At 40.8% G+C, this 27,709-nt stretch overlaps 1 protein-coding gene across 1 annotated transcript in view; it reads left to right on the forward strand.

Annotated features, from left to right (window-relative positions):
- KIAA1191 (KIAA1191 ortholog) overlaps positions 1-27,709 on the forward strand; it is a 78,137-nt gene that overhangs the window by 12,012 nt on the left and 38,416 nt on the right. Inside the window, 2 exon segments of the mRNA XM_053717082.1 lie at positions 1,176-1,279; positions 23,429-23,553. Coding sequence (XP_053573057.1) covers positions 1,176-1,279; positions 23,429-23,553 — 229 coding nt within the window.

Here is a 27,709-nt window from a genome sequence, read left to right on the forward strand (position 1 = left end):
ACTGGGATGTCTTAAAGCTTGCGTTGTGCTCAAAATGGGGTATGTATGGTCAAAAATGGGAGGCTTGAATCTCATTCTGAAGGAGAGCAGGAGTTGAATGCTTTAATGTATGTATTCAAATTTTGGATTAATTACTTTGAAATGTCTTGTTTGTTTTTAATTAACACTTGGATGCCATTCTTTTTATTGTTAAAGGGACAATCTACACCATGGTCATCTTAAAGTCTTACCTTAGATTAAGCTGCAAATAGCCTCCTGCACCTTTTCTATATCATGCAGCAAGAATGGTAAAGTTTTCTTTTAAAATTAATATGGTTTTTGGCTAGCTCTGTCCACTGATTACATCATGATCTGGGCTGCATATGGCATCCAATCACAAAAAGCCTCACTAGTTGGATTCAACAGGCTGTCAGTGCCTAGATGCAGGCCAGATCGGGATGTCATCAGCGGGCTGAGCTTGGCAGCCATTTCAAAGTGAATGGAAACAATTTTTCTTTTTTTTTTTTTTTTACTGTTACTGCTGCATGATAGATTAAGCTGCAAATGGCTTTCTGCACTGATTTCTATAAGGTAAGACTTAAAATGACTAAGGTGTAGACTGTCCCTTTAAATGAAAATATTGCATGTTTTTAGAAATGCTGTAGTCACCATGTTAGGGGCAGTCTAAGATGTCTGCTGCTATGTGTTAATAATATTTATAATACTTTCCTTGTATTTTCAGATCCAGTTGTTATAATTTGTTTTTTGGAAGGTCTGAAGAATCTGATGTGTAATTTTTTGCATTTTTGTGGGTTTATTTATAATTCACACATCTGAGAAAATATACCTAACCCTTGAATTTACTGGTGCTTGTTGATTATAAGAGTAACAAATCTCCAGATTTAGATTATGGGCTAGTAGAGGGCTGCAGGGTGTTGAGATATGTATGTATTTATGTATGTGCAATGTGAGACATTTTAATTAGTCTGTGCGTGGCAGGTGTATTACACTGTCTAGTTTAACATGGTCCCAGACTGCCTTTTTGCCATTACTGAAGTATAGTAAACCTAAACCTTGAACATGGCTTCTACCTTGTGTGTGTTTAAAAAAAAAAAAAAAAAAAAAAAAACCCATAAAAAAAAAAAAAAAAAAAACCTCTTCAGGGTGTAGCTCATTCTCTTTTCATCAATTGACAGAAACTTACGATGCAAACAGGAGAATCAAGTGAAGATAAGCAAAGCTCATCTGCCCAGTCAACTCCGTGCAGCACACCAGGTTCCTCTCCCAAGCAGATGCGCAGGTGACTTACAAAAAATATTATGTTCTAGGTTTAACTGAACAAAAATAGCTCTGCAAATATTTTTATTTCCACCTGTTGGTTAACTGCAGTGCATTTTTTTAGAGCTAAAAATCAGTTGTAGAAATGTTTTTTTTTCTTTTAGGTAGAAACCTGATGTGGTGTGTAGATCAGAGCTTGTCAAACGTTAAAAATCAAGGACCCATCACTTAAAGTGTGTATGTGTGTATGTATGTGTGTGTATATATATATATATATATATATATATATATGTGTATGTATGTGAAATGCGAGCAAGAATGATTTCAGTATGTCAATTGTGATGTGGGGGGAAAAACCCCTATATTGATGGGACTTTTAGTCCCACGGACCCCAGCTGGTTAAGCACACAGTTTGCTCCTGCATCACACCCTTTCATACTTACAAGGAGTGGGCAAGGGTTCTGACCCCCTCATGACTATCCCTCTGCTAGAAAAGTTCCACTGTGGCAAGGGACAGTGCATTGAGAAGCCCTACCTAAAAAGGAGACAAACAGAGCTGCCACTCGTACTACTTTCAGTGGCAATCACCTGGTCACAAGATTTGTTAGTGTAGTCAGGACTTTCCTTTCTGCAGTGCTGGCAGAGATAATGCAATTGAAATACTGACTAGCTCTGTGTGTAGCTGGGTAATTGTTCAATGCTATTTATTTCATTAGATGTTGAGTCCATGAGCTATCATGTGGGATTGAAGTTGAGTCCAAAAAGCTCTACCTAATAGCTTTTAATCTTTCCCACGATCCCTTGGTCAGTTTTTTTTTGCCTCCAGCAAGGAGTGATTGGGAAACTTGAAGAGCTCATCTTACTGTTTGACAGGGGTTCTCTAATGGATTTGAGACCCATTTTCCTCAGAGAATCGACGGAAGAGGGGGTAGATAAGTTTGTTTAGGCAGTGAAAGTCTTCTCACAGTGTGGAGATGCCACCAGCCTCCCAGGTGAAATGTGGGCATGCTTGTGAATCCACTAGTTTGCACTACATTGGATTGGCCCGCCTACTGAAGCCGTCTGATGCAGCTGAGTATGGTAGATGAAGGTGCTGACAAATAAGTGCCATCACCTTCAAAGTCTATAGGCTATTGGCATGATCATGTACACGTTTCACATACACTATTTAACGCTACATACAATTTTGGCTAGTTTTACAAAAACTTTAAAAATTTTAAGTACTGTCTCTCTCAAATGTACTGCTGTCGGCTTTAGCGCACATTGGAGTTTAAGGCCTCGTGCAGCATGCGCTCAAACAATCAGGAGGATATTTAGCCCTCTTTGGAGCTAAATTTTTTTTCTTCTTCTAGGGCTAAAAATGCCCTGTAGCCGCAAGGGGTTATTTTGGTATGAAAATAGCGCACCTTTACTGACCGTTCACCATGGAGGGGGAACCTTGCATTCTATGGCCGTTGCATAGATGATCTCATAATTATATGGGAAGGTTCCCTTGAATCTGCAACCAATTTCATTAGTAGTTTAAACAATGGCGAGATGGGTCTCGCATTCGCTCACAATATACAAATAGATAAAATCAAATTTCTTGATGTCATCTTGGAGTGTGACTCAGATGGTAATGTATTGTCTTCCACCTATTTCAAGAGGGTGGATAGCAACAACTTTTGACATTTTTCTAGAAATCACCTTAAAGTGAAGGTCAATTTGGATGAATTAGTGCCTGGTTTGTAATAAACCTATTAAAAACAAGGGCACATTAATTCATCAAAATTGACATTTCACTCTTTCTTCAAAAACGTACCTTTTTTAATCCTGTCAGCCGCTTCAGCGCTTCCTCCGCCTTTCGCAAGTCTTCTTCGCAGGTCCAAAATGACGAATCCGGCTTCCTTCAATCACGGCGTTGCACCAGACCATGGGAACGCCGTGTTTGGAGGAAGCCGGAATCGTAATTTCTGTCGTAAGAAGAGACTTCCGACGGCCAGGTGAATCGCTGGAGCGGCATTCAAGATTAAAAGGTAAGCTTTTGATGAAAAAGAGTGAAATTTCGATTAATTAAAGTGCCCTTGTTTTTAATAGGTTTATTAAAAAAACGGGTACTAATTCATCCAAATTGACCTTCACTTTAATAGCTGGAAGACTAACATACCTTAGAGGCAATTTAGGCGTATTAGAAGAAATTGTGTTACTGTGGAACTCTGAATCATTCTGTTAAAATGGTTGAATGTCAGAGAGAGGGTATCCCAGCCAACTTACAGGATAGTTATTCTAAAGCAAGAAGCCTAGATAGAACACTGATCTTGCAACATGTTCCTAAATCTGAAAGAAATAATAAAAGTAATGACACATCCACTCCGGCTTTTATTTCTCAATTCAACTTAGAACATAACCTCAGAAAAATACTTAACACTGGCCAATCGTACTTTAGGATCCCTATTTAAAGGGTACATTTTAAAACATAACCCCAGATTGTTCTTTAGGGGAGCACCGACCCTGAAGCGGAAACTTGCCCCAAGCAAAGTGGTTGTCTCTAAAAAGATTATACACACCTTTAAATAAAGTGGCTGATAACAAAGTGAAGATCAGATCATTTAGATGCAACAAGCCCAGATGCAGGAGAGACCTTTGAAATTATAACACATTTAGATTGTAGTGCTGAATATTTAATAAATGTACTCACATGTAAATGTGGAGTACAGTATTTGGGTCGCACCTCCAGAAAGTTACGCACAAGATGGCGCGAACACCTTGGGAATCTGAAAAGTTGTTCAATAAAACATAGTGTATGAAGACATAGCTTTTCACAGCACATCAAGAATTGTGATATTTTCTCCATCACCCCATTGGAGAGCATTCCACGCTCCAACGGATATAATAGGTATACTCTTCTACGCCAGAGGGAAACATTGGATTTATCAATTCCAGTCTCTGTTTCCCTTCCGTCTAAACGAAGTTTTAGATTTGGCTGCGTTGTAATCAATATATTGAGGTCATTTTATATCACATGTTTAAAGATGATGATGTGTTGCTTTGATCCTATTTTAATGTTAAGATAGGATAGGTCTATTGTGTCCTTCTTGGTACGTTTATGCTGATTTTATGGGCAAGAAGTTATATATGGGCTCCTATATTAGCTGTATGAATCCCTACTTTAAATTCTAATTATGTAAACTAAATACATGATAATTCTATCTCACTTTTTTCTAGTTCTTTTATGCACATGATCTCACTACTTAGATACCCAAACCATAATATTTCCCCTTTTGTAAGATTTGGGACAAATATACCGTGTTATTTAATTGGTCAGCTTATTAATTTTTTTTTACCATTCTCTTTCATATATTATTTCATCACAAATTTAATACATATATAAAGAGTTAATATGTTGATCCTATTTGGATTTTTCTATTATATACTAGCACCAACTATTACTAATATTACAGATTATTTAACTATTTCATAACATTATCACGCTCACACTTATTTTTTCTCTTGTTAAGTGTGTTCAGTCCACGGGTCATCCATTACTAATGGGATATATTCTCCTTCCCAACAGGAAGTTGCAAGAGGATCACCCAAGCAGAGCTGCTATATAGCTCCTCCCCTCACATGTCATATCCAGTCATTCTCTTGCAACCCTCAACAAAGGAGGTCGCGAGAGGAGCTGGAGTTTTTACTTATCTATTCTTCAATCAAAAGTTTGTTATTTTAAATGGCACCGGAGTGTGCTGTTTTTCTATCTCATGCAGTATTTGGAAGAAGAAACTGCCTGCGTTTTTTTCTATGATCTTAGCAGGCGTAACTAAGATCCACTGGCTGTTCTCGACATTCTGAGGAGTGGGGTAACTTCAGAAACTGGGGATAGCATGCGGGGTCCTCCGCAAATGAGGTATGTGCAGTACTTTATTTTCTAGGAATGGAATTGACTAAGAAAATACTGCTGTTACCGTATGATGTAAGTACAGCCTTAAATGCAGTAGTGGCAACTGGTATCAGGCTGATAAATGTATGCGCAGTCGAGTTATTTTCTAGGGACTAGAATTTGACTGAGAAAATACTGTTAAAACTGAAATAATACTTAAGCCTTATCTGCAGTGGTAGCGACTGGTAGCAGGCTTAGTGATAACTTTGCATGACATTGGAAAATGTTGTTTTTTAATAAAACGTTTACTGGCATGTTATTCGTTTTTGTGAGGTACTTTGGTGATAAATCTCTTTGGGCATGATTTTTTTCCACATGGCATGATATTTTTCTGCATGGAAACCGTTATATCAGGGCTCCCACTGTTGTGATAGGAGTGGGAGGGGCCTTGTTTTAGCGCCTTGTTGCGCAGTTAAAATTCTAGCACAGTCTTCCTGCTTCTTCCTCCTTGATCCAGGACGTCTCTAGAGAGCTCAGGGGTCTGCAAAATTAATTTGTGAGGGAGGTAATCAGTCACAGCAGATCTGTGACAGTGTGCTTGACTTTGATTAAAAGCGTTAAATCTTAATTGATATCTGTTTTATCCGTTTTGGGTATTGAGGGGTTAATCATCCTTTTGCTAATGGGTGCAATCCTCTGCTAATAATACACTTCTTGTTAAGAATTGTTTAATTATATCTGTATTTTTGAAGCGCTGCAGCGTTTTTTATATTGCTTGTAAACTTATTGAAAGTGATTTCCAAGCTTGCTAGTTTCATTGCTAAGTCTGTTTTAAACATGTCTGATTCAGAGGAAACTGTTTGTTAATCATGTTCAAAAGCCAATGTGGAGCCCAATAGAACGATGTGTACCAATTGTATTGATATTGCTTTGAATAAAAGTCAATCTGTACCGATAAAGAAACTATCACCAGACAACGAGGGGGAAGTTATGCCGCCTAACTCTCCTCACGTGTCAGTACCTGCGTCTCCCGCTCGGGAGATGCGTAGGATTGAGACGCCAAGTACATCTAGGCCCTTACAAATCACTTTACATGATATGGCTAATGTTATGAAAGAAGTATTATATAATTTGCCCGAATTAAGGGGCAAACGCGATAGCTCTGGGTTAAGGACAGAGCGCGCTGATGACACGAGAGCCATGTCTGATACTGCGTCACAATTTGCAGAACATGAGGACGGTGAGCTTCATTCTGTCGGTGACGGTTCTGATCCGGGGAGACCGGATTCAGAAATTTTAAATTTTAAGCTTGAGAACCTCCGTGTGTTACTAGGGGAGGTATTAGCGGCTCTGAATGATTGCGACACGGTGGCAATTCCAGAGAAATTGTGTAGGTTGGATAGATACTATGCGGTACCGGTGTGTACTGACGTCTTTCCTATACCAAAAAGACTTACAGAAATTATTAGTAAGGAGTGGGATAGACCCGGTGTGCCTTTTTCCCCTCCCCGATATTTAGAAAAATGTTCCCTATAGACGCCACCACACGAGACTTATGGCAGACGGTCCCTAAGGTGGAGGGAGCAGTTTCTACGTTAGCCAAGCGTACCACTATCCCGGTGGAGGATAGCTGTGCTTTCTCAGATCCAATGGATAAAAAATTAGAGGGTTATCTTAAAAAAAAATGTTTGTTCAACAGGGTTTTATATTGCAGCCTCTTGCATGCATTGCGCCTGTCACGGCTGCAGCGGCATTCTGGTTTGAGTCTCTGGAAGAGGCGATTCGCACAGAGCCATTGGATGAGGCTTTGAGCAAAGTTAGAACCCTTAAGCAAGCTAATACGTTTGTTTCAGATGCCGTAGTACATCTAACCAAACTTACGGCTAAAAATTCCGGATTCGCCATACAGGCGCGCAGAGCGCTCTGGCTTAAATCCTGGTCAGCGGATGTAACTTCCAAGTCTAAGCTACTTAACATTCCTTTCAAAGGGCAGACCTTATTCGGGCCCGGCTTGAAGGAAATTATTGCTGACATTACGGGAGGTAAGGGCCACGCCCTTCCCCAGGACAGGGCCAAACCAAAGGCTAAACAGTCTAATTTTCGTGCCTTTCGTAACTTCAAGGCAGGAGCAGCATCGACTTCCTCCGCTCCAAAACAGGAAGGAACTACTGCTTGTTACAGACAGGGTTGGAAAGGCATGGAACAAGGGCAAGCAGGCCAGAAAGCCTACTCCCGCCCCTAAGAAAGCATGAAGACAGGGCCCCCTATCCGGAGACTGATTTAGTGGGGGGCAGACTTTCTCTCTTCGCCCAGGCTTGGGCAAGAGATGTGCAGGATCCCTGGACGTTAAAGATTATATCTCAGGGATACCTTCTGGATTTCAAAACCTCTCCTCCACAAGGGAGGTTCCATCTTTCGAGGTTATCGACAAACCTAGTAAAGAGAGAGGCATTTCTACAATGTGTACAAGACCTCTTAATCATGGGAGTGATCCACTCAGTTCCACGATCGGAACAGGGACAAGGATTTTACTCAAATCTATTTGTGGTTCCCAAAAAAGAGGGAACCTTCAGGCCAATCTTAGACCTAAAGATCTTAAACAAATTCCTAAGGGTACCATCGTTCAAGATGGAAACCATTCGAACCATCCTACCCATGATCCAAGAGGGTCAATATATGACCACAGTGGACTTAAAGGATGCTTACCTTCATATACCGATTCACAAAGATCATTATCGGTACCTAAGGTTTGCCTTTCTAGACAGGCATTACCAGTTTGTGGCTCTTCCCTTCGGGTTAGCCACGGCCCCGAGAATTTTTACGAAGGTTCTGGGCTCACTTCTGGCGGTACTAAGACCACGAGGCATAGCAGTGGCTCCGTACCTAGACGACATTCTGATACAAGCGTCAAGTTTTCAGAATGCAAAGTCTCATACAGAGATAGTTCTAGCATTTCTGAGGTCGCATGGGTGGAAAGTGAACGTGGAAAAGAGTTCTCTGTTACCACTCACAAGGGTTCCTTTTCTAGGGACTCTTATAGATTCTGTAGAGATGAAGATTTACCTGACGGAGTCCAGGTTATCAAAAATTATCAATGCTTGCCGTGTCCTTCATTCCGCTCCAAGCCCATCAGTAGCTCAGTGCATGGAGGTAATCAGCTTAATGGTCGCGGCAATGGACATAGTGCCATTTGCGCGCCTGCATCTCAGACTGCTGCAACTATGCATGCTCAGTCAATGGAACGGGAATTACTCAGATCTGTCCCCTTTGCTAAATCTGGACCAGGAGACCAGAGATTCTCTTCTCTGGTGGTTGTCACCGGTTCATCTGTCCAAAGGAATGACCTTTCGCAGACCAGATTGGACGATTGTAACAACGGATGCCAGCCTTCTAGGCTGGGGAGCAGTCTGGAATTCCCTGAAGGCTCAGGGATCGTGGACTCAGGAGGAGAAACTCCTTCCAATAAACATTCTAGAATTAAGAGCAATATTCAATGCTCTTCTAGCTTGGCCTCAGTTAGCAAAACTGAGGTTCATCAGATTTCAGTCGGACAATATCACGACTGTGGCTTACATCAATCATCAAGGGGGAACCAGGAGTTTCCTAGCGATGTTGGAAGTCTCGAAGATAATTCGCTGGGCAGAGTCTCACTCTTGCCACCTGTCAGCGATTTACATCCCGGGCGTAGAGAACTGGGAGGCGGATTTCCTAAGTCGCCAGACTTTTCATCCGGGAGAGTGGGAACTTCACCCGGAGGTATTTGCTCAACTGATTCGTCGTTGGGGCAAACCGGATCTGGATCTCATGGCATCTCGCCAGAACGCGAAGCTTCCTTGTTACGGATCCAGGTCCAGGGACCCGGGAGCGGTCTGGTAGATGCATTAGCAGCCCCTTGGGTTTTCAACATAGCTTATGTGTTTCGACCATTTCCGTTGCTACCTCGACTGATTGCCAGGATCAAACAGGAGAGGGCATCGGTAATTCTGATAGCGCCTGCGTGGCCAAGCAGGACCTGGTATGCAGACCTAGTGGACATGTCGTCCTGTCCACCATGGTCTCTTCCTCTGAGGCAGGACCTTCTAATTCAGGGTCCTTTCAACCATCCAAACCTAATTTCTCTGAGGCTGACTGCCTGGAAATTGAACGCTTGATTCTATCAAAGCGTGGGTTTTCGGATTCGGTTATTGATACATTAATACAGGCTCGGAAACCTGTGACCAGAAAAATTTACCATAAGATATGGCGTAAATATTTATATTGGTGCGAATCCAAGAGTTACTCATGGAGTAAGGTTAGGATTCCTAGGATATTGGCTTTTCTACAAGAGGGTTTAGAAAAGGGTTTATCCGCTAGTTCGCTAAAGGGACAGATTTCAGCTCTGTCTATTCTTTTACACAAACGTCTGGCAGAGAATCCAGACGTCCAGGCCTTTTGTCAGGCTTTGGCTAGAATTAAGCCTGTGTTTAAAGCTGTTGCTCCTCCGTGGAGCTTAAACTTGGTTCTTAAAGTTCTTCAGGGTGTTCCGTTTGAACCCCTTCATTTCATTGATATTAAGCTTTTATCTTGGAAAGTTTTGTTTTTGATGGCTATTTCCTCGGCTCGAAGAGTCTCGGAGTTATCTGCCTTACATTGTGATTCTCCTTATCTGATCTTTCATTCAGACAAGGTAGTACTGCGTACTAAACCTGGGTTTTTGCCTAAGGTTGTTTCTAACAGGAATATCAATCAAGAGATTGTTGTTCCATCATTATGTCCTAATCCTTCTTCTAAGAAGGAACGTCTTTTGCATAATCTGGACGTGGTCCGTGCTCTGAAGTTCTACTTACAGGCAACTAAAGATTTTCGACAAACTTCTTCTCTGTTTGTCGTTTACTCTGGACAGAGGAGAGGTCAAAAGGCTTCGGCTACCTCTCTCTCTCTTTTTGGCTTCGTAGCATAATACGTTTAGCCTATGAGACTGCTGGACAGCAGCCTCCTGAAAGAATTACAGCTCATTCCACTAGAGCTGTGGCTTCCACCTGGGCCTTTAAGAATGAGGCCTCTGTTGAACAGATTTGCAAGGCTGCAACTTGGTCTTCACTTCATACTTTTTCCAAATTTTACAAATTTGACACTTTTGCTTCTTCGGAGGCTGGTTTTGGGAGAAAGGTTCTACAGGCAGTGGTTCCTTCTGTTTAATGTTCCTGCCTTGTCCCTCCCATCATCCGTGTACTTAGCTTTGGTATGGGTATCCCATAAGTAATGGATGACCCGTGGACTGAACACACTTAACAAGAGAGAACATAATTTATGCTTACCTGATAAATTTATTTCTCTTGTAGTGTGTTCAGTCCACGGCCCGCCCTGTCTTTTTAAGGCAGGTTCTAAATTTTAAAATTATAACTCCAGTCACCACTGCACCTTATAGTTTCTCCTTTCTCGTCTTGTTTCGGTCGAATGACTGGATATGACATGTGAGGGGAGGAGCTATATAGCAGCTCTGCTTGGGTGATCCTCTTGCAACTTCCTGTTGGGAAGGAGAATATATCCCATAAGTAATGGATGACCCGTGGACTGAACACACTACAAGAGAAATAAATTTATAAGGTAAGCATAAATTATGTTTTTTTTTTTTTTAACTGTCTAGAGAATTTTATATTCTCATTTAGTCTTGAGACGTTTGTTTATTATTCAGAAACACTACATATATAGATTCCTCACGTTAATCAGGTTGACAGTCTTTTAGGAATGTGGTATACACTCCCCTTTGTTTACAGTTTTTAAGAATTTTCATAGGTCTCTCCTAACCATGTGATTAATGCTGTAGTTACGTCATTCGGAAGCAGATCTCGGACGGAACACATTTGTAGTGTTCACAATAATGGCATTATATAATTGGTAACATGAAAACTGAAAGGTACTGTCAATAGTTTCACTATTAATAGGAGTCACTGACTTCAAATATAAAGAGATCATATAGCACTCTTTATTGTAAATGTTGTTCTATAAAGAGATTACTTATTATCTTTGCTCTAAATCATCAGTTAAACATCACAAATATAAGTGTACTGATTAGATGTTTATACAAATGGAGTAGCACATCAAATAGACCAATTCGGAATTTGAATAAACGAGTTTAAGCCACTATAAATGAGCATAAATATGTTACTAAGTGGGACGCAAAGACAATCATTGATCACGTTTTTTTTAAAAGTGTAAAATTGTAGGACAAATGTTTCATATAGAGATAATTTCCAAATATATCGGATATAGGAAAAAAAAAACCTTTGTTTTGAAATATGCAGACTGTATAATACATTTAGCTAGCAGTTGATTTAGCAATTATGTTAGGACTCTGGTGGGCTCACACGCCCACCGTAGGCGGTATAGACTTGCTAATTGGTCACACTTTTTTAAAAGAGCGGTATGTTGTAAGGAGCTTTATACCTGAGAAAACGGACGATTTTTAAGGCTGAGAAACATGTTGCATAGATAGGGGTATATGGCATGCCCCCTATAACCACTGCTTGTATGTTTTTTTAAAAATTTTAAGTTTTAAATGAATCTTTTTATCACTGTAAGCTTGGTGGAAGCACCTGTCTGACCTATCATTATACTGCACCTGAGCTACCGAAGTCGCCTACTTCTGTAAAGAGTTGGACCGCATATTTTATACCTCGTTAGCGCCAGGAGACGGTAAGCTGGTACACCCCAAGTTACCAGCTCGTTCCTACCAGTACATAAGTGTACTTTCACCAAATGGGAGTACCAATTTGGCTTGGATATCCATATGCCCACATTTGAATATGCTGATACACACATGAGGCGCCCCCCCTGTTTTATGCTTTCTTCACTGTTCACCATGTTGCTGACATGGCTAAAAAAAAAAAAAATCTAGACATTAGGAGTGTATTGTATTGTATACATTGAATTAAATTGTGTGTTTAAACCCCCCTCCCTTTTTTTTCTTTAAGACAGTGCCCAAGCCCAATTTTTCTAACTCTCCTCTTCTAGGGACTTTAGTTTTACACTATGACACTTGCACTGTGTCCCTCTTAGTGGGATAACCCATTCTGTGCCACTTTTACTGTATTCCTGTGCTGCTTTCTGCCTGTAGATATTTACCTAGCCTTTCTATATCTTAAATACTATTGCACAAAATGGTCTTGGGTCCCCCCATTCAGATATGAAAATTATGTGCTTACTCTGTCAAATACCAGACAGGGTTGTGCAGCATTGCATTTGCAGCAGAGTGCTGATGGAATTGTTACCCACAACATTTTGTTAAGGATGCTGTTATTGTAACAGTCACTGGAGGTAAAGGAGGCTTTCCTGCCACAGGACAAAAAGTTAAAAGCTGTGTTAAGTTTGCTGGATGTTTTTCATTACTTTCATCATTCCAAGATGAAAATATCCTTCTCCTTAGTGTCTTAAAAGTCAGACATTTCTAAGTCCATGTGGAAACCTGGATTCTCTTGGTCTAAGTCCAAACAGGCCAAAAGTCTACCGCCTCTTCCAAATCTGCATTAAGGTGTGGCCCCTGAGTTATATAAAGTTCTGATGGGGGGAAGATTGAACCTTTCTCAGGAGACTTGGGGGGGAAAGTCAATTCAGGACCCTTGAGTACTGAACAAAATTTCCCAGGGTTATTATATTGGCTTTTGGTCTCACCCTCCTCAAGGAAGATTCCTCCTTTCTCATATTCCCAAGGATTCCTTGAAGTCTAGATCTTTCTTGGCACGTGTATCAGACTTAGAAACCATGGGAACGACTTCCAGTCCTGTTAGAACCCTTGATTCTGTTTTTCTATTCCAACATTTTCATTGTTCCAAAGAGGATTTTCAAGCCCATTTTGGATTTAAAAACTCCAAATTTCAGGAAGTTCTAACTTTTAAAATGGAGACTGTTTGCACTATACTTAGTTTAGTGCAGGAGGGTCAATTTAATGTCTACCAAATTCCTATTTGCATATCCATATTCACAGGAATCAGTCGTTATCAGTTTGTGGCACTTTCTTTTGGTCTGGCAATGGCACCAAGAATCTTCACAAATGTTCTCAGAGCTATTTTGTTGGATCAACAAGCTACAGAAGCCATACACTCTTTTTCAACTCTCTTCTCTCCCTACAGTCCTTCAGTGTAAGTAATACATAGATTCTGGCAAAAAAAGATGAAACCTACTAATGTCCTCTACAACCAAAAAATATTCCATCATTGGAACAGATTACAAGGAATATCTTACTCTTCAAGACAAGGCAATCCCTAACATGGTGATCACCAGACACCAGCCTTTTGGGTTGGGGTTGCATTCTGGGATTCTCTGAGAGCACAAGGAGTTTGGTCTCCTCATGAGGCAAGGTTACCAATTAACATCTAGGAGCTCCATGCAATCACCAGTGCTCTCCAGATCTGGCCCTTATTAAGACAGGAGTCATTTCTGTGGTTTCAATCAGGCAAGGTCACCGCAGTGGTTTTCATCAATCACCAGGGCAATACTCAATGTGCCTTGGCTATGAAAAAGGTAGCCTGCATTTTGACTTAAGCAGAACACCATGATGATTTCAGCAATAAACATCCTAGGTGTGGACAACGAGTTGGATTTTCTGTCATCAATAACTTCACCCCAGCAAACTGTCCCTGAATCAGGAGGTATTTTATAGTTCTTATGACTTCATGCTTGAATATCCAGTATTGTGTGAGATCTCTGAATTCTCAAGCGACTTTCATTGATTCTTTAGTGATTCCCTGGTCTTTCAAAATTTGATGTGGCATTTGAAAGCCTAATTTTGTCTCAAAGGAGTTTATCTGATCCAGTGCTACACACTCTGATTCAAGCCCGAAAGCCTGTCACTAGGAGCATTTATCACAAGGTGTGGAAAACTTTCCTCATCTGGTGTGAGAATAAGCTTTTTTTTTTTTTTTTTTTTTTTTTTTTTATTCCTTGTATATTACAGGATGGTCTGGAAAAATGTTTGAGCCAGTTTCCTTAAAGGGACGTAAAACCCATTTTTTTTAATTCATGATTTAGATAGTACATAAAGTTTCAAACAACTTTCTAATTTACCTCTTATCATATTTTCTCCAACATAGGTGTGTCCGGTCCACGGCGTCATCCTTACTTGTGGGATATTCTCTTCCCCAACAGGAAATGGCAAAGAGCCCAGCAAATCTGGTCACATGATCCCTCCTAGGCTCCGCCTTCCCCAGTCATTCTCTTTGCCGTTGTACAGGCAACATCTCCACGGAGATGGCTTAGAGTTTTTTAGTGTTTAACTGTAGTTTTTATTATTCAATCAAGAGTTTGTTATTTTAAAATAGTGCTGGTATGTACTATTTACTCTGAAACAGAAAAGAGATGAAGATTTCTGTTTGTAAGAGGAAAATGATTTTAGCAACCGTTACTAAAATCGATGGCTGTTTCCACACAGGACTGTTGAGAGGAATTAACTTCAGTTGGGGGAACAGTGAGCAGACTTTTGCTGCTTGAGGTATGACACATTCTAACAAGACGATGTAATGCTGGAAGCTGTCATTTTCCCTATGGGATCCGGTAAGCCATTTTTATTACATAAAGAAAAAAAGGGCTTCACAAGGGCTTTTTAAGACTGTAGACATTTTCTGGGCTAAATCGATTTATATATAAACATATTTTATACTCCATAGCCTTGAGGAATTATTTTAATCTTGGGAATTATGTAAAATAACCGGCAGGCACTGTATTGGACACCTTATTCTCTAGGGGCTTTCCCTAATCATAGGCAGAGTCTCATTTTCGCGCCTCTATTGCGCACTTGTTTTTGAGAAGCATGACATGCAGATGCATGTGTGAGGAGCTCTGATACATAGAAAAGACTTTCTGAAGGCGTCATTTGGTATCGTATTCCCCTTTGGGCTTGGTTGGGTCTCAGCAAAGCAGATACCAGGGACTGTAAAGGGGTTAAATATAAAAACGGCTCAGGTTCCGTTATTTTAAGGGTTAAAGCTTCCAAATTTGGTGTGCAATACTTTTAAGGCTTTAAGACACTGTGGTGAAATTTTGGTGAATTTTGAACAATTCCTTCATACTTTTTCGCAATTGCAGTAATAAAGTGTGTTCAGTTTAAAATTTAAAGTGACAGTAACGGTTTTATTTTAAAACGTTTTTTGTACTTTGTTATCAAGTTTTTGCCTGTTTAACATGTCTGAACTACCAGATAGACTGTGTTCTGAATGTGGGGAAGCCAAGGTTCCTTCTCATTTAAATAGATGTGATTTATGTGACACAAAATTTAGAGAAAATGATGCCCAAGATGATTCCTCAAGTGAGGGGAGTAAGCATGGTACTGCATCATCCCCCCCTTCGTCTACACCAGTCTTGCCCACACAGGAGGCCCCTAGTACATCTAGCGCGCCAATACTCCTTACTATGCAACAATTAACGGCTGTAATGGATAATTCTATCAAAAACATTTTAGCCAAAATGCCCACTTATCAGCGAAAGCGCGACTGCTCTGTTTTAGAAAATACTGAAGAGCATGAGGACGCTGATGATATTGGTTCTGAAGGGCCCCTACACCAGTCTGAGGGGGCCAGGGAGGTTTTGTCTGAGGGAGAAATTTCAGATTCAGGGAAAATTTCTCAACAAGCTGAACCTGATGTGATTACATTTAAATTTAAATTGGAACATCTCCGCGCTCTGCTTAAGGAGGTGTTATCCACTCTGGATGATTGTGAGAATTTGGTCATTCCAGAGAAACTATGTAAAATGGACAAGTTCCTAGAGGTCCCGGGGCCCCCCGAAGCTTTTCCTATACCCAAGCGGGTGGCGGACATTGTAAATAAAGAATGGGAAAGGCCCGGTATACCTTTCGTCCCTCCCCCCATATTTAAAAAATTGTTTCCTATGGTCGACCCCAGAAAGGACTTATGGCAGACAGTCCCCAAGGTCGAGGGGGCGGTTTCTACTCTAAACAAACGCACCACTATACCCATAGAAGATAGTTGTGCTTTCAAAGATCCTATGGATAAAAAATTAGAAGGTTTGCTTAAAAAGATGTTTGTTCAGCAAGGTTACCTTCTACAACCAATTTCATGCATTGTTCCTGTCACTACAGCAGCGTGTTTCTGGTTCGATGAGCTAGAAAAGGCGCTCAATAATAATTCTTCTTCTTATGAGGAGATTATGGACAGAATTCATGCTCTCAAATTGGCTAATTCTTTCACCCTAGACGCCACTTTGCAATTGGCTAGGTTAGCGGCGAAAAAATCTGGTTTTGCTATTGTGGCGCGCAGAGCGCTTTGGTTAAAATCTTGGTCAGCGGATGCGTCTTCCAAGAACAAATTGCTTAACATTCCTTTCAAGGGGAAAACGCTGTTTGGCCCTGACTTGAAAGAGATTATCTCTGATATCACTGGGGGCAAGGGCCACGCCCTTCCTCAGGATAGGTCTTTCAAGGCCAAAAATAAACCTAATTTTCGTCCCTTTCGCAGAAACGGACCAGCCCCAAGTGCTACGTCCTCTAAGCAAGAGGGTAATACTTCTCAAGCCAAGCCAGCCTGGAGACCAATGCAAGGCTGGAACAAAGGAAAGCAGGCCAAGAAACCTGCCACTGCTACCAAGACAGCATGAGATGTTGGCCCCCGATCCGGGACCGGATCTGGTGGGGGACAGACTCTCTCTCTTCGCTCAGGCTTGGGCAAGAGATGTTCTGGATCCTTGGGCACTAGAAATAGTCTCCCAAGGTTATCTTCTGGAATTCAAGGGGCTTCCCCCAAGGGGGAGGTTCCACAGGTCTCAATTGTCTTCAGACCACATAAAAAGACAGGCATTCTTACATTGTGTAGAAGACCTGTTAAAAATGGGAGTGATTCATCCTGTTCCTTTAGGAGAACAAGGGATGGGGTTCTACTCCAATCTGTTCGTAGTTCCCAAAAAAGAGGGAACATTCAGACCAATCTTAGATCTCAAGATCCTAAACAAGTTTCTCAAGGTTCCATCGTTCAAAATGGAAACCATTCGAACAATTCTTCCTTCCATCCAGGAAGGTCAATTCATGACCACGGTGGATTTAAAGGATGCGTATCTACATATTCCTATCCACAAGGAACATCATCGGTTCCTAAGGTTCGCATTCCTGGACAAGCATTACCAGTTTGTGGCACTTCCGTTCGGATTAGCCACTGCTCCAAGGATTTTCACAAGGGGCATTGCAGTAGTACCTTACTTGGACGACATTCTGATTCAAGCGTCGTCCCTTCCTCAAGCAAAGGCTCACACGGACATTGTCCTGGCCTTTCTCAGATCTCACGGGTGGAAAGTGAACGTAGAAAAAATTTCTCTATCTCCGTCAACAAGGGTTCCCTTCTTGGGAACAATAATAGACTCCTTAGAAATGAGGATTTATCTGACAGAGGCCAGAAAATCAAAACTTCTAAACTCTTGTCAAATACTTCATTCTGTTCCTCTTCCTTCCATAGCGCAGTGCATGGAAGTAATAGGTATGATGGTAGCGGCAATGGACATAGTTCCTTTTGCGCGAATTCATCTAAGACCATTACAACTGTGCATGCTCAGTCAGTGGAATGGGGACTATACAGACTTGTCTCCGACGATACAAGTAGATCAGAGGACCAGAGATTCACTCCGTTGGTGGCTGTCCCTGGACAACCTGTCACAGGGGATGAGCTCTCGCAGACCAGAGTGGGTCATTGTCACGACCGACGCCAGTCTGGTGGGCTGGGGCGCGGTCTGGGGACCCCTGAAAGCTCAGGGTCTTTGGTCTCGGGAAGAATCTCTTCTCCCGATAAATATTCTGGAACTGAGAGCGATATTCAATGCTCTCAAGGCTTGGCCTCAGCTAGCAAAGGCCAAGTTCATACGGTTTCAATCAGACAACATGACGACTGTTGCGTACATCAACCATCAGGGGGGAACAAGGAGTTCCCTGGCGATGGAAGAAGTGACCAAAATCATTCAATGGGCGGAGACTCACTCCTGCCACTTGTCTGCAATCCACATCCCAGGAGTGGAAAATTGGGAAGCGGATTTTCTGAGTCGTCAGACATTTCATCCGGGGGAGTGGGAACTCCATCCGGAAATCTTTGCCCAAATTACTCAATTGTGGGGCATTCCAGACATGGATCTGATGGCCTCTCGTCAGAACTTCAAGGTTCCTTGCTACGGGTCCAGATCCAGGGATCCCAAGGCGACTCTAGTAGATGCACTAGTAGCACCTTGGACCTTCAAACTAGCTTATGTATTCCCGCCGTTTCCTCTCATCCCCAGGCTGGTAGCCAGGATCAATCAGGAGAGGGCGTCGGTGATCTTGATAGCTCCTGCGTGGCCACGCAGGACTTGGTATGCAGACCTGGTGAATATGTCATCGGCTCCACCATGGAAGCTACCTTTGAGACGAGACCTTCTTGTTCAAGGTCCGTTCGAACATCCGAATCTGGTCTCACTCCAACTGACTGCTTGGAGATTGAACGCTTGATCTTATCAAAGCGAGGGTTCTCAGATTCTGTCATTGATACTCTTGTTCAGGCCAGAAAGCCTGTAACTAGAAAAATTTACCACAAAATATGGAAAAAATATATCTGTTGGTGTGAATCTAAAGGATTCCCTTGGGACAAGGTAAAAATTCCTAAGATTCTATCCTTTCTTCAAGAAGGTTTGGAGAAAGGATTATCTGCAAGTTCCTTGAAGGGACAGATTTCTGCCTTGTCTGTGTTACTTCACAAAAAGCTGGCAGCTGTGCCAGATGTTCAAGCCTTTGTTCAGGCTCTGGTTAGAATCAAGCCTGTTTACAAACCTTTGACTCCTCCTTGGAGTCTCAATTTAGTTCTTTCAGTTCTTCAGGGGGTTCCGTTTGAACCCTTACATTCCGTTGATATTAAGTTATTATCTTGGAAAGTTTTGTTTTTGGTTGCAATTTCTTCTGCTAGAAGAGTTTCAGAATTATCTGCTGTGCAGTGTTCTCCTCCTTATCTGGTGTTCCATGCAGATAAGGTGGTTTTACGTACTAAACCTGGTTTTCTTCCGAAAGTTGTTTCTAACAAAAACATTAACCAGGAGATAGTCGTGCCTTCTTTGTGTCCGAATCCAGTTTCAAAGAAGGAACGTTTGTTGCACAATTTGGATGTTGTTCGTGCTCTAAAATTCTATTTAGATGCTACAAAGGATTTTAGACAAACATCTTCCTTGTTTGTTGTTTATTCTGGTAAAAGGAGAGGTCAAAAAGCAACTTCTACCTCTCTCTCTTTTTGGATTAAAAGCATCATCAGATTGGCTTATGAGACTGCCGGACGGCAGCCTCCTGAAAGAATCACAGCTCATTCCACTAGGGCTGTGGCTTCCACATGGGCCTTCAAGAACGAGGCTTCTGTTGATCAGATATGTAAGGCAGCGACTTGGTCTTCACTGCACACTTTTACTAAATTTTACAAGTTTGATACTTTTGCTTCTTCTGAGGCTATTTTTGGGAGAAAGGTTTTGCAAGCCGTGGTGCCTTCCATCTAGGTGACCTGTTTTGCTCCCTCCCTTCATCCGTGTCCTAAAGCTTTGGTATTGGTTCCCACAAGTAAGGATGACGCCGTGGACCGGACACACCTATGTTGGAGAAAACAGAATTTATGTTTACCTGATAAATTACTTTCTCCAACGGTGTGTCCGGTCCACGGCCCGCCCTGGTTTTTTAATCAGGTCTGATAATTTATTTTCTTTAACTACAGTCACCACGGTATCATATGGTTTCTCCTATGCAAATATTCCTCCTTTACGTCGGTCGAATGACTGGGGAAGGCGGAGCCTAGGAGGGATCATGTGACCAGCTTTGCTGGGCTCTTTGCCATTTCCTGTTGGGGAAGAGAATATCCCACAAGTAAGGATGACGCCGTGGACCGGACACACCGTTGGAGAAAGTAATTTATCAGGTAAACATAAATTCTGTTTTCTTCGTTTTCTTGTTATTCTTCTTTGAAAAGCAGAAATGTAAGCTCAAGAGTTTGCGTGTCTGCAGCACTATATAACAATATTATACATTAGCAGCAGCACTAGATGGCAGCACTATTTCCTGTCCTGTAGTGCTTCAGGCATCCCCTTTTTTTTTTCTTTTATTAGGACAAGGCATCTTTGAAAACAAACTATTTTGTTTCCTAAAATGGTTTATTATGGATAACATTTATCAGGCAACTGTGGTTCCATCTCTGTCCAGCTCGCAAAAAATGCTTAAAGGGACAGTATACACCAATTTTCATTTAACTGCATGTAAAATACACTACTATAAAGAATATGCACAGATACTGATATAAAACCTTTTATAAACTTAATAAGAAGTCCCCAATTTAGCACTGTTGATGAGGTCAGACTGGGATACCCACTGAAAGGGGCTGAGAGCAGATCCCCCCCCCCCCCCCCCCCCCGTATATGAAAAGACCCATTAAACAAACTGAAGCAATCTGAATATTGTATACATCTAAAACTTTGGAGCTTGGTTAGGAGTCTTAAAATCAGCACACTGTTATTTAAAAAAACATAAGCCAGACTATATAATTTTTTTACAAAAACAAACCCAGATGGGCTATATAAATGGATCATTTAACATTTATGCAAAGGTAAATCTACTTGCTTGCTTCACAATTTTATGTGGTCAGGGCCTTGAAATATTAAAGGGACAGTAAACCTTAAAAATAATGTTATATAATTCTGCACATAGTGCAGAATTATATAACATTATATTAGCCAAATATTTCTAAAACATAATTTCCCCTATTAATTTAAAAAAAAAAAAAACGCTGTTTCACAGACCCGCTCTCTGCTGAGCGGGTCTGTTATATTTACTCAGCGCATCGGGCCAGCTGTATAGTCACAGCCCGGCCCGACCGCGCCATAAGACCAAGTACAGCTCACTCCTGTGACAGGAGCAAGCTGCACTTGGTCTTATGGCGCGGTCGTGACTATACAGCTGGCCCGATGCGCTGAGTAAATATAACAGACCCGCTCAGCAGAGAGCGGGTCTGTGAAACAGCGTTTTTTTTTTTTTTGGTTTTTTTTAAATTAATAGGGGAAATTATGTTTTATAAATGTTTGGCTAATATAATGTTTAATTCTGCACTATGTGCAGAATTATATAACATTATTTTTAAAGTTTACTGACACTTTTTAACTTAAGGCCACAATTTTTTTTTTTTTTTTTTCACTTCTTTGCTTCCAAGCAAGGAACATAAGGCTGCAACAATTGCCTTATGTATGCTTTACAAATCAAAGCTTTAAGCCAAGAGGCTTTCGTGGAAGTCCCAAAGCAAATTATTGCTCATTCTACTAGAGCAGTTGTCACATCTTGGGCTTTCAGGAATGAAGCTCCTATTAAACAATTTGTAACGCAGTTACTTTGTCCTGCATATTTTTACATGCTTACCTCTTCTGCAGCTTTTTTTGGTAGAGAAGTTCTGCAGTAAGCCATGCTTGTTTTAGTGCCTTTACTTGCCTTAACTTTGGTGACACTTTATTTCATGTTGGTCTCGTGGACGTCACAACTTTGGTATAGGATCCCACGTGTGAGGGCTTGTGGTCCCTCACCATTTTATGAAAGAAAGCAAAAAAGTATGCTTACCTGATAAGTTAATTTCTTTCATGACTGAAAGTCCACAAGACCCACACTTGTTTATTCTGTAGAGTTGATGGCAATACTGGTTTGCACTTCATTTACTCAGTTTTCTCCTATGTCTTGGCTACATGTATGTCCAAAGGATCATGAGAAAGTGGAAGGGATTAACTGTTGGGTGTCTTGCCTCCTCCCAATAAACTGGACTTAAAATCACACATGATGACTTTGGTGTGGTCTTCTGTTGTCCCGTATTGATCACTAAAACAAAGGAATGGTTACCACCCCTCCTCCCTGTATTCCAATGAAGCATTAACTGGAGCCATTTTGAGCATAATTATGATATTGGTTGTTCACACCTTACTCTTTCCGAGCATCTTGGGAACTTGTCCCTCACTTGTGCATTGCACCACCGCAAAATTAAACTAGGCGGTATTGGACCAGGCAGTGTGTCACCTTATAATAGGATTGTCCGGTGGATTGTTTTATAGAATAACAGACTTATTCTACAAGGGTAGTTTCTACTGGTTTGTGCAGCCAAAGCAGGTGTCTCCTCTGTAGACTTATGGAAGGAAACCTTGACATTCTACTTTTGTTTGTGAAGCACTACTAATTTGATGTGCAGCTGAAGCAAAGTAGCATGATGAGTTTGTGTTTCGTTTTTCCTTCCAAATTCTTTTCAGCATGCCCTGTGGGGTGGGTGTTTATTTGTTTTTGTTTTTTCTCTGCCCACTCTTGCATTTTACTTTTTTTGGTATGCTAGTAGGATGAGCCAAAATAAATTAAATTGTATCCACTATAAACTCAGCTAGCTCCCAGGAGTTCATTGCTGCTTCTTCAACAGGAACTATTCCCAATGGGGAGAAAATAAAAACACTTTTTACTCATTCCCACCACTCCACGTGAAAAGTCATATATAGTTGAGAGGACATGTGTACATCCATGACCCTAAAACTTATGCACCAAGCTCTAGTGTAGATAGAATCATAGTTAATATTTGGACACCAGTAGTAAATCAAATAACATTGTGCACTTGCTTTTTAACTAAATATGACTTTTCACGTGGGCGGAGGGTGGTGGGAATGAGTAAAAATCGTTTTTTTAGATACATTTTTCCCCGTGGAGAATAGCTGAACACAGAGTGAACCAATGACGAGGCATATGTGCACTCGCCAACCAGTAGCTAGCAGTAGTGCATTGCTGCTCCGGAGCCTTCCTGGGTATGCTTTTCAACAAACTATACAAAGAGAACAAAGCAAATTTGATTTTAGAAGAAAACTGGAAAGTTACTTAAAGGGACATTAAACCCCCAAAAATCGTTCATGATTCAGATAGAGAATACAATTTTAAACAACTTTCCAATTTACTTCTGTTATCTATTTTGTTTTATTCTTTAGATACCCTTTGTTGAAGAAATAGCAATGCACATGGGTGAACCAATCACACAAGGCATCGATATGCAGCCACCAATCAGCAGCTACTGAGCCTATCTAGATATGCTTTTCAGCAAAGGATATCAAGAGCATGAAGCAAATTAGATAATAGAAGTAAATTAGAAAGTTGTTTAAAATTGCACACTCTTTCTAAATCATGAAAGAAAAAATGTGGGTTTCATGTCCCTTTAAAATAGCATGTTTGCTATTAGCATTTTGCGCTTCATGTCACTTAAATACATTTTCCAATGTGTCGTAGTGCTTGTGTATGCATTTTGGTTACTGCTCCCCATACCAGTTACTTTTTGTATATTTTTACAGATCATGGTTCAGTCAAGGCTCCACTAGTTCCCTTCCAACTGGTGATTTCAGCAGTTCAGAAACAAGCTTGGAAAAGTGGAGTATGTTTGGTCCTCGTACTGTTCAAAAATCCACTACTGATCCAGGTATAGTTTATATAAAAAAAAAAAATAAAAAAAATTATATAAATGGGTATAGATATAGAACCTATGGATATACTAAGATCTTTCTCCTACTTTATTAGAGCCATATTAAAGTGGATGTAAAGTCAATGCTATCACACAATTTCAATTTGTTTATCATTCAAAATTAAGTTAAGTTTAATTCATCATTTTTTTTAAATGTATAATTATATCGATCTATATACTTATTTACTGTTAATCATCTTGCTCGCTTCCTCCGCCCGCCATTTTTGACCGCATTTTGAAGGTTGATTGACACTGTAGTCTACTAATAATCAATCATACCCCGTGGCGTCCAGCCCCTTTTCGGAGACGTCACTATCTCTTTATGCGCATGCGTCTTTCTTTATGCGCATGCGAAACCAACTGCTGTTTGATTCAGAAGCGCTGCGCGTACACGATTTAAGCATACGCATAACAATGCAGCAGTCATTTGCTTCCTGGATACACAGAGAATTTAATAACGCATGCGCAAATCAGGCACTGAATGTTAAACGCATGCGCAAAAAAACAACACATCGTGAACGAGCTTTTCGAACACGTCATAGAGCGGGTGGGACCGCTCTATACGTTAGGCGGAAGAAATAAAGGAAGAAATGGATAGGAGGAGCTAGAAGCGAAAACGGAGATAAGTTTGCATTTAAAATATAATGTGATATTTTGCGAATTTTGGGGGGAAAAAATTGCGTTTTGACTAATACACTGATTATGAATTATAATTGACTCCTTGAAACGGGAAAATTTACATTCACTTTAAGTCCTGATTGTTATATGGCCTCCTGAGTTTGTAGACATGCTCCACCCTATATATTTCTCCCCTTCCTGATCTTCAAGCATTTTTCTTCATTGTATGAGAGTCCACAAGATCACATGTGGGTTCTTCTTCATTTCCCGACCTACAGGAGGAGGCAAACCAACCCCACACACCAGAGATTTAATTTTCTTTCTTTCCAAACCACTGCTATATTTTTTATTTTATTTTTTAGTTTCAGTGTGGGTTTAGGTACTTTGATGGTTACTGTGTACCTTACTTTGTTTCTGTAACACTTTTTCCTCTTGCTCTCTCATATTCTTTCTACTTTCATATCATGCATCTAAGTAGGCCAGCTTTGCAACCTGAACCCTTAGCAGACCATGTTTGACCGTTTTTGCACATGACATACATAGAAAGACAGTGTATTCCCCTCTGCTCATTTGCATCACACTTTTGCTCAATATATTGCAAATTTTGGGGATGGGGATGCCTGCATGCTTTAGTGGCTGCCGTGTCTCATGGGAGTTTTTCAAGTAATCTTGCTAACCTTACCCCTACCCTTAGGAAATATATCCACTCTGTGTCTCAGTTGGTGGCAGCTATGCCTCCTCCGCTAAAGTGCAGATTGGTACCACTACAGATAAACTTTCCCCAGGGTCTCATATTTAGTGACCCATTTAGTTCCGTATGAATTTTAAGGGGGTATGCTGGGGGCAATGTCTTAATTTTAAGATGGAGCATATCCATGCTTTAACCTTTTAAAGCTGTTAAGACGTTCCATACTGTCCTTACAGCGCTGGGCTTTAACGCCGTTGGGACAGCAAGGAATGTCCCAAGGCGTTCTGCAGCCTCCTGCTCTTTCAGAATGGGAATTTGGACTGGGGGGGCGTGTCTAACATCATAGGCAGTCCCACATGATCCAATTCCCCCCCCCACCCTTTGAAATCATTTGATCGTGTGATTTAATTTTTAAAGCAAACGTTAATAACTTGCCCCCGGCATTAAGGGGTTAAGTGACCTACTTCCTACTTTGTAGGTAACAGATTATCCCACCCCTGCTAAGGCTTCAACTAAAGTTCTTGATGGAATTTTTCAAGCCTGCACTAAACAGCCCACTACCCTCCCTATTCTTAATGCTTTTGGGGAATTGGTTAGTAAGGAGTGGAACAAGATGTGAGCTCAGCTTAAAGGGCCACTAAACCCAAAATCTTTCGTTCATGATTCAGATAGAGAATAGAAATTTAAACAATATTACAATTTACTTCTGTTATTTTGCTTCATTTTTAAGATATCCTTAGTTGAAGAAAAAGCAATGCACATGGGTGAGCCAATCACACGAGGCTTATATGTGCAGCAACCAATCAGCGGCTACTGAGCATATCTAGATATGCTTTTCAGCAAAACATATCAAGAGAATAAAACAAATTAGATAATATAAGTAAATTAGAAATATGTTTAAAATGACATTCTCTTTCTAAATCATGAAAGAAAAAATGTGGGTTTCATGGCCCTTTAAGTTCAAAGACAGGTTTCTTTTACCTGCAGCTAACCAAGAGGTTTGGGAGACTGATCCAAAAGGTGGATAGAATCATCTTCACATTGTAATAAGTACTATTCTCTAGGGTAGTAGTAGTTTGTCTTGCCAAAGTCCCTATGAATAGGAAGCATGAAGGTTTTCATAGGTGACCTTTTCAGCTGGCGGGCTACTTATTTCATCTCATTTGTAGTCTGTGTGGCAGCTTCAGTGTCTGCTGACCTAATTAATGTGACGCAGATGATTATCATCAAATTCACACCAAGTTAACTGCTTTGTTTGTGATGTGCCATTGAAATGGTTTGCTATGGCATTAGCTAGATGTGCCTTGATTTCTGGTATAGTGACATGGTGTCTAAAGTGCAAGCTTTCATCTCTCCCTTTTCACCATGGAGAATACAAAAAGTGGCTGACCAGATTGTATCTCACTGAGGTCACCCAGAGACTTTTTACATCACACATCAACCACAAGTTGCCTGCTATTGTGGTTCTGCAATTATAATGGCCAGAATCAAAGCAGGGAATGTCTAAATCTGTTCACTCTGGCTTGGCCTTGCAGAACTTGGCATGCATATTGACGGCTGAAATCAAACACAAGAGTGCCACATGGCCTAGTTAAGTCACAATGGGTATAAGATAAAGTGCATTACTCGCATGTTTTGCACCTCCAGGTGCTTTCAGTGCAAGCTGGGACTTGACGGTTGCCCAGCTGACTGTTCCCCATGTAGTGAGGGAACTAGTGGTAACCGTTATTTCCGCAGAACAGATTGAGGACCAAATTTTCAAAAATTGTTGGCATGGAGAAAATTAAGCTTCTTTTCTCTCATCTTCACAATGGATTTTGTCACCTTAGAACAGGATTGTCTGGTGGATTGTTTATAGAATAACAGACTTATTCTACAAGTGTAGTTTCTACTGGTTTGTGCAGCTGAAGCTGATGTCTCCTCTGTAGACTTATGGAAGGAAACATTGTGATGTTCTGCTTTTTATGTTTGTGAACCACTACTAAATTGATGTTCTGCTAAAGCAAAGTAGCAGGAAGCGTTTGTATTTCGTATTTCTTTCCAAAGGCTTTTCAGCATGTCCTGTGGGTTTTTTTTCTGCCCACCCTTGCATTTTACTGGTTTTGGTATATATTGGTGAGTGCTAGTAGGAGGAGCCAAGATAAATGTAAATTTAATTGTATCCACTATAAATTCTTTTAAAGTGAAGTTCAAGTCCGCTGCTCTCAATTACATAATTCTATTTATCATAATAAAAAACTATAATGTTCATTCATCAAAACTCTCTAAATCGCTAACGTTTCATTTTTTAATTTTAATTTACCCTCCGTATTCCCGCAATTGTCCGCCCGACATTGTTTGTTTGCCTTTTGATTTGACATTTTTTCAGAATTTGATTTCCAATCCCTTCACTTCCCCCGGGGCGTCCTGCCCCTTTTTCCCCGCGTCATAACAGTTTCGCGCATGCGTATAACAGCGATTGTCTCGTTTGTCGTCATGCTCGTGCATGACTTGCGCTTGCGTGTTAGCCTGTGTCGCTGGATCCGATACTCTGATCCTGTATGAACTGCGGAACGGAACGAAAATTTTTACGCATGCGCGAATGAAGACAGGATACGCATGCGCATATCGCATCCGTTCTTGTGCACGAGCATTGAAGTGACGACGTCTGCTTGTTCTTACGATTGCGACGTCAGTTGAGGGAAATAAGGAAGTAGACCAGGGGAGCGGTAAAGGTAAGAGTTATATAATATATATATATAAATAACTCCGAAATCATATCCATTTTCTGTAAAAAAAAAAAAAAAAAGCGACTATTATATTGGGAGG

This window comes from Bombina bombina, chromosome 6 (genome assembly GCF_027579735.1).
Source record: "Bombina bombina isolate aBomBom1 chromosome 6, aBomBom1.pri, whole genome shotgun sequence".
In the NCBI taxonomy this organism is placed as follows: domain Eukaryota; kingdom Metazoa; phylum Chordata; class Amphibia; order Anura; family Bombinatoridae; genus Bombina; species Bombina bombina.